Raw genomic sequence first — 19,928 nt, forward strand, 5'->3', positions numbered from 1 at the left:
AGGATACAAAGATGTCTTTCAATGCTCCACCAATTAGTTCTCTTGCTTCCCTCAACATTCTGGGATCGATCCCATCAGAACCCAGGCACTCTACCTGAATTCATTTTAAGGCACAGGCCACCTCTTACTTTTGGCTTAGAAATTCGACATTCCCTTCCCTGAGACTATCCTCCACAAATTTCTGAGGATATGGGGAGAAAGTAGGAACAGAGTCCTGATTTGGTTAATGATCCATGATCATGTTGAATGGTGGAGGAAGCTCGATGGGCCGAGTGGCCTACTCCTACTCCTATATTCTTATTCTAAATCTTTCTTACATATCTGAAAGAAAATATTTCATTTTTTTTGCATCTTTCTTGACCTCCACGTGTCCTAAAGTGCTTGACAACCAAAGAAATACATTTTGCAGCATATTTCCTATTGTGATGCTGACAGCATAGATGCAACAAACAAGAATGTAAAAATGACGAGATAATCCAACTTTTTTTTCGGCTGTGGGTTGAGCAATAAAGTGACACTAGGAGAGTTCCAGATCCTGGATAGCATTATCTCTCAGATCTGATGCGAAACATTAACAACAATAACAAGAAAGGAATGATTGGAATGCACATTTTGCTGATGCTGATGACATCTTACTCTATTGTATTATCTGGTCATAACATTCACAGAAAACAGCAGCTAATCCTGGGAGATAGTCCTGTGAAGGGGAAGAATTTAAGCAGTTTCCAAGCTGAGTCAATACACAGGCATTTACTTAATATAGAAAGCCAGTTAAGCACCATTTGACAAAAATAGGAACATTCACTCCTAATTCGCTGTACAGTTTGAATGCATAAATTAAAATCCTTTTAAACTGCAGGCTCAGCTTCAATATACAATGAAATCTATTCTACTCTCAAACACAAACAGAAAGTGCTGGAGAAACTCAGCAGGTCTGGCAGCATCAGTGGAGAGAAAACCGAGTCCAGTAAGCCTTCTTTAGAAACCCTCAGGATTCTTGGCTCAAAGCAGAGGCAACTCCAGTTTATTTGTAATCCCTCATCCCTGGAGCTATTCCAGTGAAACCCTTCTAAACCCTCACTAAAGCCTCTGAAGTAGAAAGCCCAGTGAGAATAAGATCAAACTGTTCTATAGAAGTTCAGCAAAATCTTTTCAGTTTTTCACTCTGTGCTTATACTTATGAAGTCTCTCAAAAGTTTGAGATTTTGGAGAAGATTTGTAGCTCAGGAGGTGGATCAGGTTGTTAATTTGCTCGCTAAGCTGGTGGGTTTGTTCTCAGATGTTTCATTACCATACTAGGTAATATCATCAGTGAGCCTCCAGTGAAGCATTGGTGTTCTGTCCCACTTGCTACTTATGGGTCCTTGTTTGTTGTGGTGGGTGATATCATTTCCGGTTCTGTTTCTGAGAAGTTGGTTAAAGAGATTCAAATCTATGCGTTTGTCAATGGAGTTCCGGTTTGAATGTCAGGCCTCTAGGAATTCCTACCCTTGCCTTTGTTTAGCTTTTCCCAGGATGTATTGTCCCAGTCGAACTGGTGTAGCTCTTCGTCTGTGTTTATGGAAACCTGTGATAGTTGGTCATGTCATTTCGTGGCTAGTTGGTGTTCGTGTATCCTGGTGGCTGGTTTCCTGCTGGTTTGTCCAATGTAATGTTTGGTGCATTCCTTGCAGGGTATTTTGTTTATTGAGTTCGTTATGCTGGCTGTGGGTATAGGGGTCCTTGAAATTCATCAGTAGTTGTTTCAGTGTGGTAGTAGGTTTGTGAGTTAGCATACTTAGACAATTCCTCATGAAGTTAAAGGACCCCGTACCCACAGCCAGCAAAATGAACGTGATATACAAAATACCCTGCAAGGACTGCACCAAACATTACATTTGACAAACCGGCAGAAACCAGCCACCAGGTTACACAAACACCAACTAGCCTCCAAAAGACATGGTCAACTATCATTGTCATCCATACACACAGATAAAGAGGGACACCAGTTCAGCTGGGACAATACATCCATCCTAAGACAGGCCAAACAGAGACATGCATGGGAACTCCGAAAAGCCTGGCATTCAAACCGGAAGTCCATTAACAAATGTATAGGAGATTCAAGATGGCGGCGACTCAGCAAGTCTGAGCCTATAGTGCTCCTTCCAAGACTTGGGCAAAGTGGATCTCCCACCCCCACCACACTCACCAAATTATCTAAAATAGCTCTTATTTAATATAATTAGTTGTTTGGTAGTGTTAGTATTAAATTTAAATAATCTAATCTCTTAGGAAAAATGACTAAAGGGAGGAGAGCCCACAGCTCTCAGAAAGCAGGGACCCCTCCCCTACCTTCTCTCTCTCCAGCTGCAGCAGAGGCATCCACAGCCGCCCCGGGGGACTTACCGATGGAAACAAGCCTTGTAGAGATGATTACCAAGCTGGATGCGAAGATCGATGCCTTCATCGAGGAGTCCCAACATCGCTGAGAATCGCTCTCGGCCGCACTGCAGATGCACGGCCGAGACATTCAGGAACTGGAGCGCCGAGTCGGAGGGGCTGAGTTAAAGGCCGCGACCTCGGAGACCGCAGCTCAATCGGCTGCCGACCAGGTCCAGACTCTCGAACAACGAGTCCGGACCTTAGAGAATTACATCGACGCCCTCGATAATCGAGGTCGTCGAAAAATATTCGTTTGCTGGGCCTTCCCGACCCGAACGGGAAGAGAAAGGCCAGCTCACAGCATTCCTGGAGCAGTGGTTGCCACAATTTTTGGATCTGGAGGGTGGATCAGGCCAGGTGTGGGTAGAATGGGCCTACCGGGTTGCAATACGCGGGCCTGGCTCGAACCAGCGCCCACGCCCGGTCCTGTTCCGGCTGCAGAGCTATAGGGAGAGGCAGATACTCCTAGATGCCTCTAGAAATCTTGGAAAAGATCCTAAAGCCATGATCTATAAAGGATCCAAGATCATGTTATTTCAGGACTTCTCCCCGGCTTTGGCCCAAAGGAGGAAGACGTTCGATGAGGTGAAGAAGTGTTTAAGGGACTCAAATATTCAATACACCTTACGCTACCCAGCGACGTTATGTTTTAACCACGAAGGATCCAGGTATAATTTTAGATTGCCAGAAAAGGCTAAGGAATTTTTGGACTCTCTTAAATAAATTGTAACAGACAATGTATGTTGGCTTGCCTTTTCCCCACTCCGATTTATATCCCCCCGACTTTTTTTCTTTTTCCTATCTTACTGTTTATTATTATCTCGGGGGGGGGGGAAGAGGGAATTACTTATTTGCTCTCCATTTAACGATTTTCTCCATCCCCCTTAGGGTTTTTTTAAAATTTTATTATTATACGTATGTATGTGTGTATGTATATATATATGTGTATGCATGTATGTGTATATATGTATATATATAAACCGGGGGGTTTAGTTAAGGTTGGTGGGGAGAGGTGGTTACCTTATTCTATTTTAGTTTTGCCTCTAGGAGCGGGGTTATTTTCCCTTGCTATTTTATATTATTATATTTAATTGTAATTTGTTGAAGTTGTAATTCTATAGTTATATATGTTTATACATGGTATTGATACTACCAAATATACTTAGGTGTGGGTGGGGGGTGGGGGGGTGGGATGCTCACTGTTAACTCTAGCTCGGTATTATATCTGAATTCTCCTCATCCTATTAAGGAGCGCCTGGGTCAAGGGTGGGGCACTGGTTGGGAGAGGATATGATGGACTGTTGGAAAAGAAGTGATACCCCCTGGGAACAAGGGGGATAATCTCCATTCAAATATGTTTTATAATTTTTTTTATTATTGAGAAATAGTTTCCTTTTTATCATACTGTTATGAGTGTATTAGAGAACCTTTATTTTTGTAAATTCTATATGCTCTTTGCTCGGGATGTTTTAGATAGGGTCTCCCCTCCCGGGGGGTCTCGGATTTACCTGGATAATTATGGTTGATCAGTCGGCAAAGTGGTACACCTGGAATGTCAAATAGGAAGAGATTATTTTCTGTTCTCTCTTTGCATATAAGGAAAAATATTTTGGTAAACTGGGTGGTTGAAGGTTCCCCTGGATTTTCAAATTGGCATAGATTAATCATGGAATGTACTCCCCTTGACTTCCTTATAAATATGGTGCACCGAAAGACCGAATTATTTTTTTATAAAATATGGCAGCCCTTTTACATAGATATTTTGGCTATCCTAACAAGGGCTTTTATCTAATTGAGATTACAGATATGGCTGGTCCGGGGCCCCTTGGGAGAGGAATCCCATATGAATACGGGTTTTGTTATATATGATGTTAACACATTCCGAGCAAGTATTTTAATATCCAACTTCTATGTTAATCGTTGGGGGGTTTTTAGACCCCCACCTCTATTTGTTTTCTCTCATTTTCTCTTATTTGAAAGATGTAAGTGACTCAATTACACACTCTGGCTAATTGTAGGTTAGATTAGTAGTTAATTGAGTTTTGTTTTTTCTCTTTCAGTATTTTTCTTTTGTCAAATTTTGATGATTGTATATTTAAGATTTACTTCTATATTAATGTTTGTACTTGAGAGTTTTGTTTATTTTTGTAAATTTGTTAAAATGTTAAATTTCTAATAAAAATATCTATAAAAAAAAACAAATGCATAGATTTGACCCTCTTTTACTGATCTCTCATAAACAGAACTGGGAATGATATCACGCACCACAACAAACCAAGACCCATATAGCAAATGGGACAGTACACCAATGCTTCACTGGAGGCTCACTGATGATATTACCGAGCATGATGACGAAACATCTGAAAACAAGCCCACCAGTTCAGCGAGCAAACCAACAGCTTTCAGTCTCATATACTTTCCAAACATACATTACACATAATTCATATTCTGCAGTCCGCTCTGCATCTTTGAAATTTAAGCAATATCCAGATAGCAACATCCAAAAGACTTGAACTACACAAGTACTGCAAACAGAAACCCCACATACAAATGTGAATATATTGAACTCAGATTGGCACATCCACTTAGCACATAGTTACTGGTTTCACTTTCAAGTTCTAAAATGCCATTTTTTCTGATAAATGTGCATTAATTTGTTATTGTCAGAGAATTCCTCCAGTATGAAACAAGCCATTTGGCCCAACAGGTCGACACTGAGTCTCTGAAATCCCACCCAGACTTAGCCCCTCACCACATCCCTATATTTCCCACAGCTAATTCATTGAGCCTGCACACCATGGGCAACTCAGCATGGCCTATCCACCTGACCTGCACATCTTTGGACTGTGGGAGTAACTGGAGCAGCTGGAGAAAACACATGCAGACATGGGGAGTATGTACAAACTTCACACAGAGAGTTGCCAGAGGCTGGAAGGCCTGACAGCAGTAGGGAGCCAGGTTCGATTCCAGCCTGTTTGGAGTTTGCACATTCTCCCTGTGTCCGCATGGGTTTCTTCCAGGTGCTCTGGTTTTCTCCCACAGTCCAGGGGTGTGCTGGTGAGGTGGATGGGCCAGGCTGAGTTGTCCATGGTGTGCAGGCTTGGTGAATTAGCCATGGGAAACACAGGGATAGGTTATGGGGCTAAGTCTGAGTTGGATGCTCTTTCAAGAGTCGGTGTGGACTTGTTGGGCCAAAGGGCCTGTTTCCACACTGTAAGGATTTGATTATTCCAATAGCTGCACAAGTGGGCTTTAACAGAAAATTACATTTTACAGTAAGTGACAAATATTTTCTCATTTTAAATTAAAATTAACAAGTTATAAATTTCTAACATTGAGCACATCAACCGCCATTTGTGCCATGAATTCATTTTATTCCGAATACTATATCCCTTTGAGGAAACAGCCTTTAGGTTTGCCTTTTTACCAGTTTTGGAAAAAGATTGCGGCCATTGATCCTCAACTACTTTTCCTCTAAAGTCATTTCTCAGTCTGCTCCTGGCAGCTCTGCCCCCATTTTTTTGTAATTTCCCTTATTTAAGTTTAGCACAGTTGTTTCTGACCAATGTTTCTCACTGTCAAACTAAATAGCATGTGACACAATTTATAGTCACGGGTTCTGAGGGAATTCTTTACTCTGAGATCATTTAATAAACTTGTCACATTATGAGATTCCAACTAGGTTGACTGCTAGCTATTCCACAATATATTATGGGTGGCACTGTGGCTAGCACTGCTGCCTCACAGGACCAGCGTCCCAGGTTCAATTCCTGCCTTGGGCAACTGTCTGTGTGGAGTTTGCACGTTCTCCCCGTGTCTGCATGGGTTTCCTCCTGGTGTTCTGGTTTCCTCCCACAGTCCAAAGGTGTGCAGGTCAGGTGGATTGGCCATGCTAAATTGCCCATAGTGTTAGATGCATTAGTCAGAGGGAAAATGGGTCTGGGTGGGTTTCTCTTTGGAGGGTCGATGAGGACTGGTTGGGCTGAAAGGCCTGTTGCCACACTCTAGGGAATCTAATCTAATCTATTGTTCTCAGAATAGACTCTGTGAGTTTTTCCTCGTTGTTACCTCTGCCAATTTGATTTTCCTAATTTATATGGAGATTGAAATCACTCTGATTAATGTACTCCCTTTATTATGTCTTGCATTATCACCTGATTTATTTTCAGTCCTACAGAATAGCTGCTGTTAGGGAGCCAATAGTTGCTCCCACAAGTGCCTTCCTCTGCTCGTTTGTACTTACCTCCACCTATATATATTCTAAACCTTCAATCAAAGACAATTTATTGTTATCATACTTATTCCAACTTGTCCTAACAAAGCCACCCAACACGTGTTCCTTTCTCTTGTCCTTTTGAAATGCCACCCTCCCCGAAATATTTAGTTCTCAGCTTTGAGCTCCTCATTACCATTTCTATATAACAGCTACAAGATCATAGAAATCAACCTCTCATTTGTGCCATTAATTCATTTATTTGAGAAAGCAGCCATTAAGTTTGCCTTTTTGCCATTTATTTTTTTTAAATTTTGACCCTATTTGTTACTTTTGTTTGTATCTTCTGTCTCTTGCAATCCCACTCTGGGAACATTATCTAAATAGCTGCCTTGGAATTCTGCCACGTCTTTCTCTTTGTAATATTCTACCAATACCTATCCTCCACCTGGTTATTTTAAAGCCTTCTCTAATACTCTAATTATTCAATTCAGACAGGTCACTAGTCCCAAAACAGTTTAAGTGAAACTCATCCAATCAGAAAAGTTCCATTGTACACCTGTACTGCTATTGCCTCATGAACTGAAACCCATTCCACCCCTGCCAAGCTTTTGAGCCAGACATTTAAAGCCTTGACTTTATTTACCCTATGACAGGATGTCCAAACCTCAGGCAGTAATCTGAAAATTATTAACTTGGAGGCACTGCTTTCGAATTTAGTTCCTAAGTGTTGAAATTCTTTCAGCAGAACCTCCTTTCTAGTCTTATCAATGTCATTGGTATCAATGTCTATAACAACCAGTGGATCCTTTGTCCACCTCAATCAAAGTTCTTCTCCAGTCATCAGGAAATTTCCTTAACCCTGACACTTGACAAGCAACAAGGCCTTTGGAACACATGCTCATCACTACATCAAAAGGGCTTAGACGCCAAATTATACAATTAGACTTTTCCTTACCACTACTCCATTCCTGATTCCTTTAGCCTTTTGAATGGCACCCTGCATCATGGTGAACTGGTCAGTTTGCTCATCCTTCCTGCAATCTCCATCTCATCCATACAGCTTGTAGGAACCTGGTACCTGCTGGACAATTGTGAGGTGAAGACTCTTCACATGTGACTCCCTGCATTCCATATCTACCCCACTTGCAGTCAGCTGCCCTAACCCCACACTGGTCCATAACCACAGACCAAATTTGAATTTAAATTACCCAGAGGTGTGTAGGCTTTCTGAAGTAAAGGGTCTAGCTAACTATCCCCTTCTCTAATGTTGTGCAACGTCTGAAGCTCAAAATCCAGCTTCTCGACACGGATCTAAAGGTCTCAAGTTGCAAACATTTACTAGAAATGTGTTCAGCCTCGATCGATTGGTATTCAGCCCAGCACACATCACCCCTCCTGCCACAACTATCATATTTGATGGAATTGGTAAGTTACTGCTCTTCACACTTTACTGTAAATCTTTCTTTAAAAATAGGGGGGAACTTCAGTGTGAAAAGATTCTGAATAATTACCAAGAGCATTCTATTCTGATGACATATCCGGTATTTGTGTAACTTCCAGCCACAGCCCAGTTCATTTGATTTCCTATGTGACAGCAGCAATGTGCACAGTAATTGGTGAGTATTTCTTCTGATATTCCGTTAGGCATTCATATTTCAAATTAATGTTAAGAGTCAAAATATGCAATGGGTAGCATATTCTGATCAGTAAGTTCAAGAATTGTAGGATAGACAGGTAGGGGGCTGCAAGAACACAGCAAGCCAGCAGCCGGAGGTGGAGAAGTCGATGTTTCAGATGTAACCCGTCTTAAGGAGGCAAGCATTGAGAATCTTAAATGCGGGGATAGAACAGACAGATCAAATGCCTTGTTCCTGTACTTTTGCTTTTAATGCCATTTTCTATGCATTAATTTGAAAGTTAACATTAAAATGTAATTTTAAGATGGCGGGAAATAATGTTTTACAAGGAGTAAGTACTGTTTCTGTACTCTCATAGCTATGAAACTGATGAAAGAATTTACTCCAATAACAACAATTCTGGCTGAAATCAATTGCCCAGCAGAGTCAAAAGTCCCTTTCCCCTCCAAAGGTCCCCTTCTCCTCCAAAGGTGTCACTCCTCATGGCATTGCTCTACGCTAACAGTCACACTGTAGTTCCCTCCTCTGCCCCGACAGATACAGAGGGGCAGGGAACGTTAGCCAGAAGCAAAGCTACTTCAAATGCCCCTATAATCGGTAATACAGAAGGAAAAACTTTGGGATATGGACAGGAGGCATGAAATGATGAGGAGGAAACAAAGGGAACTCAGGATGTTAGCTCATTTCTTTGTTCTCTTTACTGAGCCAGTCAGAGAGTATTAAGCACTCGCCAGTTTCATGCTGTCCTATACTTTTGCACTTATCATTCCAACTTTATTTGGTATGGTAAAGGAGAATATTGCGTAACTAGTTGTATAGTCTCATTATGCTACACTGGTCACAACATTTGTGTGAAAAGAAATGCAAACAAGTGTGGAAGATTGAAAGTTTGTAGCACTGGATGTTGCAGTAACAGTTGCTCAATGATGTTATGTCCAATTTACACAATCAATAATCATGGCAGTGCAGCCTCTTTAGATCACAAGACATTATATTGGCAGTTGATCTGTCTGCTTTATCTGACGGTCTGTGCATCCCATAGCCCTGATGTTTATAGGCAACAGGAGCTGAGATGGATCTGGCAGCCATGTTGGTTCATTGTCCCTTCCCACGACAACACAGATTGGGGCATCTTAACAATGACACAGTTGGAAAAGGACAGGAACATAGGTGGATAGGTAATTTCCATGATTAAAAATCCAATTACAGACGATGTGTCAATATAGGTTGACCCCACCCCATTTCTCCTTTATGATCGAGGCACCAGGAATAAAGGGAGGTAACCTCCCAGTGATAATCCAGGGATTAAGGATTTTTGAGGTAAAGTGAGTCACCACTAGGGATGTCAGAGCTAGCAACCCAACTTCCTCCAGCGCAGAATCCCCTCTAACAATCGCCCACCACCCCCAACCCCATTGCCTTGAAGAGGAACAGGCTGCTGTACCTCTGGTCAGTAACCAAAGCTTCCCCAACTGCACACGGGGACAACTTGGAGGGGTCTTGTCATGAATTGCAACCCCTTTGTCCAAAAATCAGGGTAACCTTAATTTTCCATCCAATATTTGAAACATTCTAGAGTTCACTTGTACTGATTAAAACTTATATTTTAAAAGCAACATTTAATAAATAATGCCACTCCCTGGCTCTTCCCTCATAGCTCTACTAATTGTTAATCTTTGAATTTTTAATGAAAGGTGATATACAGAATGTCATATAGAGCAGACAGGACATAAGATAGAGAGAAGCTGTTCCTGTGCATACAAGGAGTGAGACGGCATCGATCTACAGTGCTGCGCAAACAATTTCAGAAAAATCTTTGTCACATAGTTTGTAGTTAGGGTATGAAATGCACTGTCTGGAAGTGTGGTGGAGGCAGGTTCAATTGCAGCATTCAAGGGGTGATTATTTGGATTGTGAAGCTGCGCAGGAATATGGTGAAAGGGAAGGAAATTGGCATTAAGTAATAGAACTGGAGCAGGCACAATGGGCCAAGTCACTTCCTTCTGTGCTGTAACACTTCAGTGAGACTGTATCTCCACTGAGAATGGAGATGTTTCTTCTGCTTGACTAGAGTCAGTTACCTCAATGTGGGGAGCACTCCTGGGTCAAATACTCCCCAGAAGCTGCTTTAGCCTTCACCTCACTCAGGATCAGAGGATACATTATGGGCACTACTGCTGCATTTGCTTGGTGTTTGCCACTTTTCCATAACTCAGCCATTTTATCTTCATTGTGCTAGATACCTCCATCTATGGTGATATCACAAAGGTTGATACAACTGGTGCTTCTGATAAAACAGCAAAACAGGACAAGCTGAGTGTAACAGGTGAGGAATCAACATAACTTAACATTTCCATGATTGGTATGCATCTGCAATGTATAGGGATACTTTGAAAGTGAATTCCCATTCACAGTTGTTTTATCAAGTTTTACTCATTCTGCAATTTGCATTCAAAATTGAGACCTTTATTGGAAAATTATGTTGGTCCTATCAGGAATTCTTTTGAACATAGTTTTAATGAGATGATGCTTGGGCTCACAATCTGACCTTTATCCCTTACCCACAGCACTATCCTTTACATGGTGGCATGGTGGCTCAGTGGTTAGCACTGTTGCCTCACTGCACCAGGAGGGTTGGACCAAAGTGTCTGTTTCCATGTTGTACATCTCTATGACTCTCTGAAATCCATGAACAAATTTATAAGAAGCCAGAGAACTGGACAAAAAGAGTACAATTTCCAATCATTTATTTGGGATGGTGGGGTCAGTTTTAATTGTCACGTTGAAAGCATGTATTTTCTGAATATTGAAGCAAACTTAAAGTGCAGGCTTAGCTGCCCGAATGGAAAGGCTGGGACACGGGCTGTTCCAAAATAGTTTCATGAAACAATTGGCTGTTAAAGTGATACCCGAGTTTTGGTTACTGTTTTGACAATGATTCAAATTTAGCCAATGACTTCAAATTATGCCCAGGATACTAAAACTCAATTGAGTTTGAATTTATTATTTTAATGACATTGGATCAATGAGAAGGAATGATGTTGGGGGTATAAAAAACACAGGCCTTTTGAAAATTGAGCAACTGCCACGAACAGCAGAGCAACTACTACAGAGCCGGAGACCTAACTGCCCATCTAAAATCATGCTCTCAAAGAAATTAGGAGACACACTATATCAAAAGGAACCTTTTCTTGTAACTCATACTCACAGCAAACAGAAAGTGAAACACCTAGGGAGATCAGCACATGGAAGACTGAAGACATCAGAGAACCCAGAGACTCTGTGGACATGAAATTAAGTTAATGTAACATCTAATAGTTGTCTTATTGGAACAGAATGTTAATAGGTTGTGTTCAGTTAGGCAAAACAATGTTCAGTTTTTAATAGTGCTGTTTATTTCAGAACTGCAAGGTGGTTCAGTGGTTAGCACTGCAACCTCACAGAGCCAGAGAGCAATGTTCAATTCCACTCTGTCTGTGTGGAGTTCACACATTTTCTGTGTGTCTGCATGGGATTCCTCTGGGTAGTCCAGTTTCCTTCATAGAGTCATAGAGTCAAAGAGATGTACAGCACGGAAACAGACCCTTCAGTCCATCCTGTCCATGCCGACCAGATATCCCAACCCAATCTAGTCCCACCTGCCAGCACACAGCCCATATCCCTCCAAACGCTTCCTATTCATATACCCATCCAGATGCCTCTTAAATGTTGCAATTGTACCAGCCTCCACCACTTCCTCTGGCAGCTCATTCTATTCACGTAGCACCCTCCGCATGAAAAAGTTGCCCCTTAGGTCTCTTTTATATCTTTCCCCTCACACCCTAAATCCATGCCCTCTAGTTCTGCACTACCCGACCCCAGGGAAAATACTTTGCCTATTTACCCTATTCATGCCCCACATAATTTTGTAAACCTCCGTAAGGTCACCCCTCAGTCTCCGACGCTCCAATGAAAGCAGCCCAGTCTGTTCAGCATCTCCCTATAGCTCAAATCCTCCAAAGTCCAAAGATGTGCAGATTAGGGTGGATTGACCATGCTAAATTGACAATAGTGTTAAGTGCATTAGTCAGAGAGAAATGGGTCTGGGTAGGTTAGTTTTCAGAGGGTCGGTGTGCACTTGTTGGGCCAAATGGCCTGTTTCCATACTGTAGGGAATCTAATCTTCCATTCGGAAAATAAGTTATCTTTCTTTACATATTGGAAATTAGGAGGTATCTTTCACTCCTTCACACTGTTAACGGATTACGAGGTGAGGCAAATTTTTCTGGACGTTTAGTTTTAATTAACAGAGAGGTTCTATTTCTCTGTCTGGTGGTTACAGCACACAACACACATGTTAATGCCAAGTGCAGTGCATTAGATTTTTATTTGAATTTCTTTTTCAGGTGTTGCTGCCTCTCATAAGATGATGAGCATGGATTTGAACAGAGTGAACAAGTACAAGACTTTGATTGATAAAGTTGCCTGTGCCAAGCAGATCGATCCAGCCATAATTGGTGCTATCATCTCCCGGGAATCCCGTGGTGGCAATGCCTTAGTAAATGGATGGGGAGACAACGAAAATGGTTTTGGTCTCATGCAGGTAGGCAGCAAGTCACTTTACGAAACCCTGCAAGCAGATCTACATAAATACACAGATATTAGGAACAGAGTTAGGCTATTCAGCCTTTCTGTACCATGGTTGATCGGATTGTGACCTCCAACTCCATATTCCTCCTTCAATAACCAGTGACTCCCTGATCATTACAAACCCAGCTATGAGTGCACCCAGCAGGTCAGACAGCATCTGAGGAGCAGGAATGTCAATACTTCATCAGGAATCCTTCAGCTGGCTTCCAGCATCTGCAGTCTTTATTGTTTCCTCCTCAAACCCAGCTGCGAGCTAGGTTCGATGGTAGATTTTCTGTTTCTGCTAAACCATGGAGGGGGAAAATTGGTGTGAAAGCAGTGATTGGGTATGACAATGATGCAGTGCCCTTCCACACACCAAAGACAAAACATGCAAGTTGTTCCTTGATTCTGGGGCATTCATGAGGCTAAGGTATGGAGTTACACAGAGGAAAGTGTTTCATTGATGTGAAAAGAGTAAGAAATAGTTTATTTCTTTTCAAAGTGGATATTCTAGAGGAATGAGTAGATCATTAAATACCATGCCCTAATTACAATTATACAAGGCATCAGCCCACAGATCAGGATCATTCTTGGGTTGAAGTCATTTGAAAATATAAGCATAGATTCATATATTGATTCTTGCATATTACAATCCAGCTAGCTGTACCCTCATATTGGAAACGCAGATGCATTTAAATATACAACGTGCAAAAGGGCTTTTAAGTTGCAAGATATCAGAAAAACTAAGCAGGATTCCTTCTTGATTTTCTCATTATCTCTTAATTCACTTCATAGGTCATGGCTCATTTTAGTTTCACCCTGAGAGGTGAGCAGAGGCATATTGGTAAAATGCTGAAAAAGATCCTTCTTGCATTGTTACCAGCAGGCGAGTAGGTTTAGAGTTACTGTTTTCAATGGCATTTTATTTCTAGTCATTCATTCCTGGTGTCAGCACTGAAGAAGGAATGATGAAAAGGTGCATTCCTCGGACTGTGGTTGCACCCACAATACTATTAGCAAGGGAGAGCCAAGATTTTCACACTGCAACTGTTAAGGAATGGTAATATAATTCTAAGTCAGAAAGATCTGTGACTTTGAAGGGGAACATGCTGGTGCTTGTATCACTTGTATCTGTCCTTGTCTTTCTAGATGGTAAAGATATATTGTTGAAGAAGACTTATTGAGTTATTGATATGTGTCATCAATGGCACACGAATAGTGAAGGAAGTATATTTTAAGTTGATGTTAGAGATAAATATTAATGGATTCATTTTTGCAGACAAACTAGACCAAGCACCCCTTTAGAAATGGTCCCATGTCTCTTTTGGGAAACATCATGTAACTCTTGAGAGAGAGAAATTGCTCTTTTGGGAGAGTTGAAGGTAACATTGATAGGAATAAAAGGGAAATAAACGCATTGAATTTGTCAAGTAGAGTGGAGCTGTTAAAGGAAGTCAGGAGGCGAGCTAGAGAAGAAGCGTTGTTGAGTGTGTGGAACCTTCTCGGGATAAAGAACAGCAGAGGTCTTTTGCAGGTTTGGGACAGTATGACCCTGAGCTGGGGTAGGGCTGATTGCAGGGAGAGTAGGTGGCAACGCAAGTCTGAGAATTTGGAACAGAGGATCTGAAAAAATGTTGTCAATGTGTCAGGACATTTAAATCTTTGCTATTTAAATTTTTGAAAAAGGCAACTCCATAGCATTAAAAAGAACAATGCTTGCCATTTCATTCTGCCTGTTGACATAAGCCTGGGGATTATCATTGCAGGATTAAAGCTGCATTTTGTAACCTATCATTATCTCAGTGGGATCTTTGTCAGTTCAGAGTTTGATTGACAGCTCCAAGGGATTGTTAATTCTCCAAAGTGGGACTATGAGTACAGATGCATTTTCTTACAAGGATTTAAAGATTATTGCAATAAATTGATTTTTTTAATCAATCGAAGTACTCTTTCAAATGTTGTGGATTCTTCAGTTAGAATTTTAGAATTTAATTTAATTCCATCTCAGATCCTGAGATGTAACCACTTCGCCTCTGTTTTGGAGCCAGGGAGGTAGTGACACCAGTTTAAAAAACTGATCAACACACAGCAAAATCATAAACCATCAGGCAAAGGTCAGTCCTTCAGTGACAGCCTGCATGACAGAAATATCAACGACATGAGTAAGCCATTCAATCTAGTCAGTTTTCCACATTCAATGAGATTGTGACAGATCTATATCTCAGCATTATCTCTGTATCACTTACATAACAGAATTCCATCAATCCAGTCTTGAAAGTTCCAATTGTCCTGCAACATTTAGGGAAGGCCTTGCCCTTCAGCATTGTTACTGCACTTCTGAGGCAGAAACAAATAATTTTCTGGGGCCTTGTCATGACACATGGTGGAATCTCAATTCAATAACAAATCTGGAATTAAGGTGTTAATGATGGACATGAAACTGTTGTTTTTTTTCTCTTCAATCATTCACAGGATGAGGGCATTGACAGCTACTTATTGCCCAGAGGACAGTTGAGAACTAACCACCTTGCTGTGGGTCTGTAGTCACATGTAGGCCATTCCAAACTTCCAGCTCAGCACTGTCCCCATGACTTGTTCTACCTGCCTATCTTCCTTTCCACCTATTCACTCCCCCTTCCCCCCCACACCTCGACCTATCACCTTCATCCCCTCCCCCACTCACTATTGTACTCTATGCTACTTTCTCCCCACACCCACACGCCTATCATTTATCTCTCAGCAACTCCCAGGTAAGGATGATAGTTTCCTTCCTTAAAGGAAACTAGTGAACCAGATGAGGTTTTCCAACAACCAATTCACAGTTATCATTAGACTTTTAATTCCAGATTTTTTTTTATAAAGTGAATTCAAATTCCACCATCTGCTATGGTAGGATTTAAATCCTGGTCCCTAGAGCATTGAGTCTCTGGATGAGTAATCCAGTGATAATATCATTAGGCCATCACCTCCTGATGTTGTTGAATGTCAATAAAAAAAACCCATCTGATTCACGAGTGTCCTTTCGGGTAGGAAAATGTATGTCGAACTTACAAGAAACTCCAGATCTGAGCAATGACTCTCAATTGCCCTTGGAAATGGCCTGGTGCAGACTCTGTTTAAAATCAACAAATATTGACCATGTCAGTGACATCCACATCTCATGCAAGAATACAATGAAATCCAGAATACAACATTGAAATCATCCTGATATTTATGTTTGAATATATTCTCATTGCTCTAAGATCTCTGTGCATGGAAAAGAAATGTAATGTTTATTTCAGGTTGACAAAAGGTGGCACAGAATAGTTGGAGAGTGGGACAGCGTGGAGCACCTACAACAGGCTACTGAGATACTGATAGACATGATTAAATCAATAGCAGCAAAGTTCCCAACTTGGACCAAAGAACAGCAGCTCAAAGGTTTGAGACTTTTCGTTTACATATAGTCCGATAGCAAGGAATTTATCAATAAGAATTCATTCCAACATTAAAGATGTATGTACTGCTTAAGGTCATAAGTAAGCCATTCATCTCCCCAAGTCTGCCCCACCATTTTGATCTGCCTTATGTCTCAAATGCTGTTATGTATCAACTCCCTCCTATATTTTCAATAGTCTAGCTTTAACATACCCCTGGGGTAGAGAATTTCAGACATTCACACTCTCTGGCGGAAAGGAATTCCTTCGCTTCTCAGTTTTAATGCGTGTTCTGCTGTTCTGTAACTATGTCACCTAGTTTGTGATTCACTAACTAGCAGAAACATCTTCATGACATCCAGCCTATCAGGGCCCCTCCGAATTTGAAATCTGTCTATAAAATTACTCGTTATTCTTCTAAATACCAATGAACAGAGGCCTCATCTGCTTGGCTGTTCTTGCAATATCAATTATTCATACCAAGAATCAACTAATTGAGGCGCTGTTGCATTATCTCCTTTGCGTAAAAACGGGTGACCAAAACTGAACACAGTAGTACAGGTGTGGCCAGAACAAAGAGCCTGTATTGTTGTAGTAAAACTTACCATTAAACTCCAACCACCAAGAAACAAAGGTCAAAATTCCATTTGCCTTCTTAACTACTTGTTGAATCTGCACGCAACTATTTGTATTTCATGCACAGGGAAAATCAGATCCCTCTGAGCTGAACTTTCTTTAGTGATACTGTGCTTTGTTATTCTTCCTTCACAGTGCATGACCTCACACCTCCCCACATTCAATACCATCTTTATAGACATTCACTCAACCCATTCAAATCTCCTTGCAGACAACTCACATTTTCATCATGCCCTCCTTGTATTATCAGTCAACATGGATTTATGACAGTCTGTGTCCTCTTCCACATTAGCATACAGACAGTAAATAATTGAGGCCTAAGGACTGATCCTCATGACACTCCAAGTGTTACATCTTTCCAACCTGAAAAAGACCCATTAATCTCAACTCTCTTTTTTCCTTCGTGTTACCCAATGCTTAATCCATTACCCCAATTTTGTGAGCTTCTACCTTTGCAATAAACTTTTATGTGACATCTTCAAAAATGCCTTCTGGAAATCCAAATGCATCACATTGAGCGATTCACCTTGATCAACTCCTCAAAGAGCCCAAAGATAGTTGTCAAATATGATTTTCTTTTAACAGAACTATGGTGACTCTGGTTGCATTATGCTTTTCTCAATGCCATACTATTTCTTCCTTAATAATGGATTGTAACATTGTCCCAATGACAGATATTGTTTGGGTAGCCTATTGTTTCCTGCTTTCTATTTCCCTCCCTTCTTGAACAGAGGTGTTACATTAACAGTTTGTCAGTCTGCTAAAGTCCTCCCAAAAACCAGTGAGTTCTGAAATCTTCCTTCCACTATCTCTACCGGCACTTCCTTTGAAACTCTTAGAAGCGGGCTTCAAGTCTTCGTGACTTGTCCACCTTTAGTACCATTAATTCATCAAATACTTCTTCTTACATGATAAAGACTGTTATAAAACCTTTTGTAATATTGGCGTTTTGCTTGTGTGTTACTTTGGGATATTTGTAATATCTGCTATTGGGAAAACCAATCTGAAATCTTGGTCTTAATTACTTTCCATTTCCCTGTTATTAACCCCAAATTGCATCTTGCAAATCCCACACTTACTTTAGCTAATCTCTTTCTTTGTATATACCTGGAGAAGCTCTTACTACTTGCTGTTATTTTATTAACAGTTTACCTTCGTAATGAATTCTCCCCTGCTTTTCAGTCATCTACTGCTGTTTTCTCAAAGAAGAAGCCCAATCCTTCAGCCTACCGCAATTCGTTGCCATGTTGCATGTCTTTGATTGGCTGCTCTCCTGGACTGGCTTTGTTAATCACGAGTAGTTCTTCCTTCTCATTAAGTCCTTCTTTTTGACCAGGATAAATTTTTGTTCAGCATAATGAAATAACTGTTTAAATATCTGCCATTGCTCATCCATTGATTTCCCTCTTATTTAGCAACCCACTTTAGATAACTCTTTCTTCATAACTTTTTGATTGTGTTTATTTAAATTGAGAACACTGTATTGAGACCTAAGTTGCTCACCTTCAAGGTGAATTTGTAGTTTTGCCTTGTACTGTTTGCTATTCTTTAGATTATTCTTAACCTTTAATTAAAGCTACCTCATTAAACATTATTAGATCTAAAATAGAGTCATACAGTCATACAGCAGTTGTGCAATGTATTGGTTTAAGAAATGATCCTTGATCTCAACAAACTTGCTTCAGTGTTACCCTTATTCATCTGATTTATCTAGACAAGATGCAGATTTAAATTGACCATGATAATTGTAGTATCTTTCCTCTATATATATATATATAAACAGTCATCGAGAGGTACAGACTCTTCAGTCCAGCTCATCTATGCCAACTGGATGTCCTACATTAATTTAATCCCATTTTGCAGTTTTTGGCCCATATCTCTCCAAACCCTTCCTATTCATATACCCATCCAGATGCCTTCAAGTGCTGTAATTGTACCAGCCTGCACCACTTCCTGCAGCAGTTCATTCCATACATGGTATCACCTTGTGTGTGAAATTTATTTTTCCCTGAGGTCCCTTTTAAATCTTTCCCCTCTTATTTTAACCAATGCCCTCTTTTGTTGGACTCCCCACCCTCTTAAAAAGACCTTGACTATTTACTCTATCTGTGTCCCTCATGATTTTATAAACTTCTATAAGGTCAACCCTCAGCCTCTGACCCTCCAGAGAAAATAGCCCCAGCCTATACTCCCTATCACTCAAACCTTCCAACCCTGATGAGTTTAATTTTGCTTGATAATATCTCCCACAAAGCACTACAAGACATTTCACTATAATGCTATTGAATGCATGTTGTTATTGCAGTAAATGCATGTTCTTGTCCCTATATTACAGGTGGGATTTCAGCATATAATGCTGGGACAAGAAATGTTCACACTTATGAAAGAATGGATATTGGTACCACTGGAGATGATTATGCTAATGATGTGACTGCAAGAGCCCAATGGCTGAAGAGTAATGGATATTAATTCATCAACATTTTTCTTTCCATTGATACTGGTCTATCTCTGGCAATAATTCCCTTAACATTGCAGTCTATAAAACATCAGAATACTTTTTAATCCTCATACAGTATTATTAAGTAAAGTCAATTAAACTTGGATCTCAAAGAGATGTAATCACCTAAAATGCATTGGTAATAAATATAGACATCAAACATAAAAAGTACACTTGTAATTTTCATTAGTGATGTCCATGCAAATTGGGCTGAAAGGAGTAGGGATTATTTAAAAGCAAGAGATTATGTCAAAACCACTTAGATTCGCACTTTCTACTATTTGTTAAGTTAGCTCAAGGTTGAATTTGCCCAGATACATCTAGACTTCATGTCAATCTGGGCCAAGCCAATTGGTGAGACAGAAAATCGAGAGATGCTCCATTATGCATCGAGTTTATGGATAACTCAATCGTACAGGTCAAAGAACTAAGAGCAATACGGCACAGGAACAGGCCCTTCAGCCCTCCAAGCCTGTGCTGACACATTTTGTCCT

At 40.6% G+C, this 19,928-nt stretch overlaps 1 protein-coding gene across 1 annotated transcript; it reads left to right on the forward strand.

The window, feature by feature from the left end:
- The first annotated feature begins 8,196 nt into the window (after positions 1–8,196).
- On the forward strand, positions 8,197–19,602 carry LOC132820093 (lysozyme g-like). The gene is made up of 5 exons (XM_060832013.1): positions 8,197–8,253; positions 10,514–10,600; positions 12,660–12,856; positions 16,167–16,305; positions 19,273–19,602. The coding sequence occupies exons 1-5, from the start codon at positions 8,238–8,240 to the stop codon at positions 19,404–19,406; spliced, it is 573 nt and encodes a 190-aa protein (XP_060687996.1). The 5' UTR covers positions 8,197–8,237; the 3' UTR covers positions 19,407–19,602.
- Positions 19,603–19,928: the final 326 nt, after the last annotated feature.

The sequence above is a fragment of the Hemiscyllium ocellatum genome, chromosome 11 (genome assembly GCF_020745735.1).
Source record: "Hemiscyllium ocellatum isolate sHemOce1 chromosome 11, sHemOce1.pat.X.cur, whole genome shotgun sequence".
NCBI classification, from domain to species: domain Eukaryota; kingdom Metazoa; phylum Chordata; class Chondrichthyes; order Orectolobiformes; family Hemiscylliidae; genus Hemiscyllium; species Hemiscyllium ocellatum.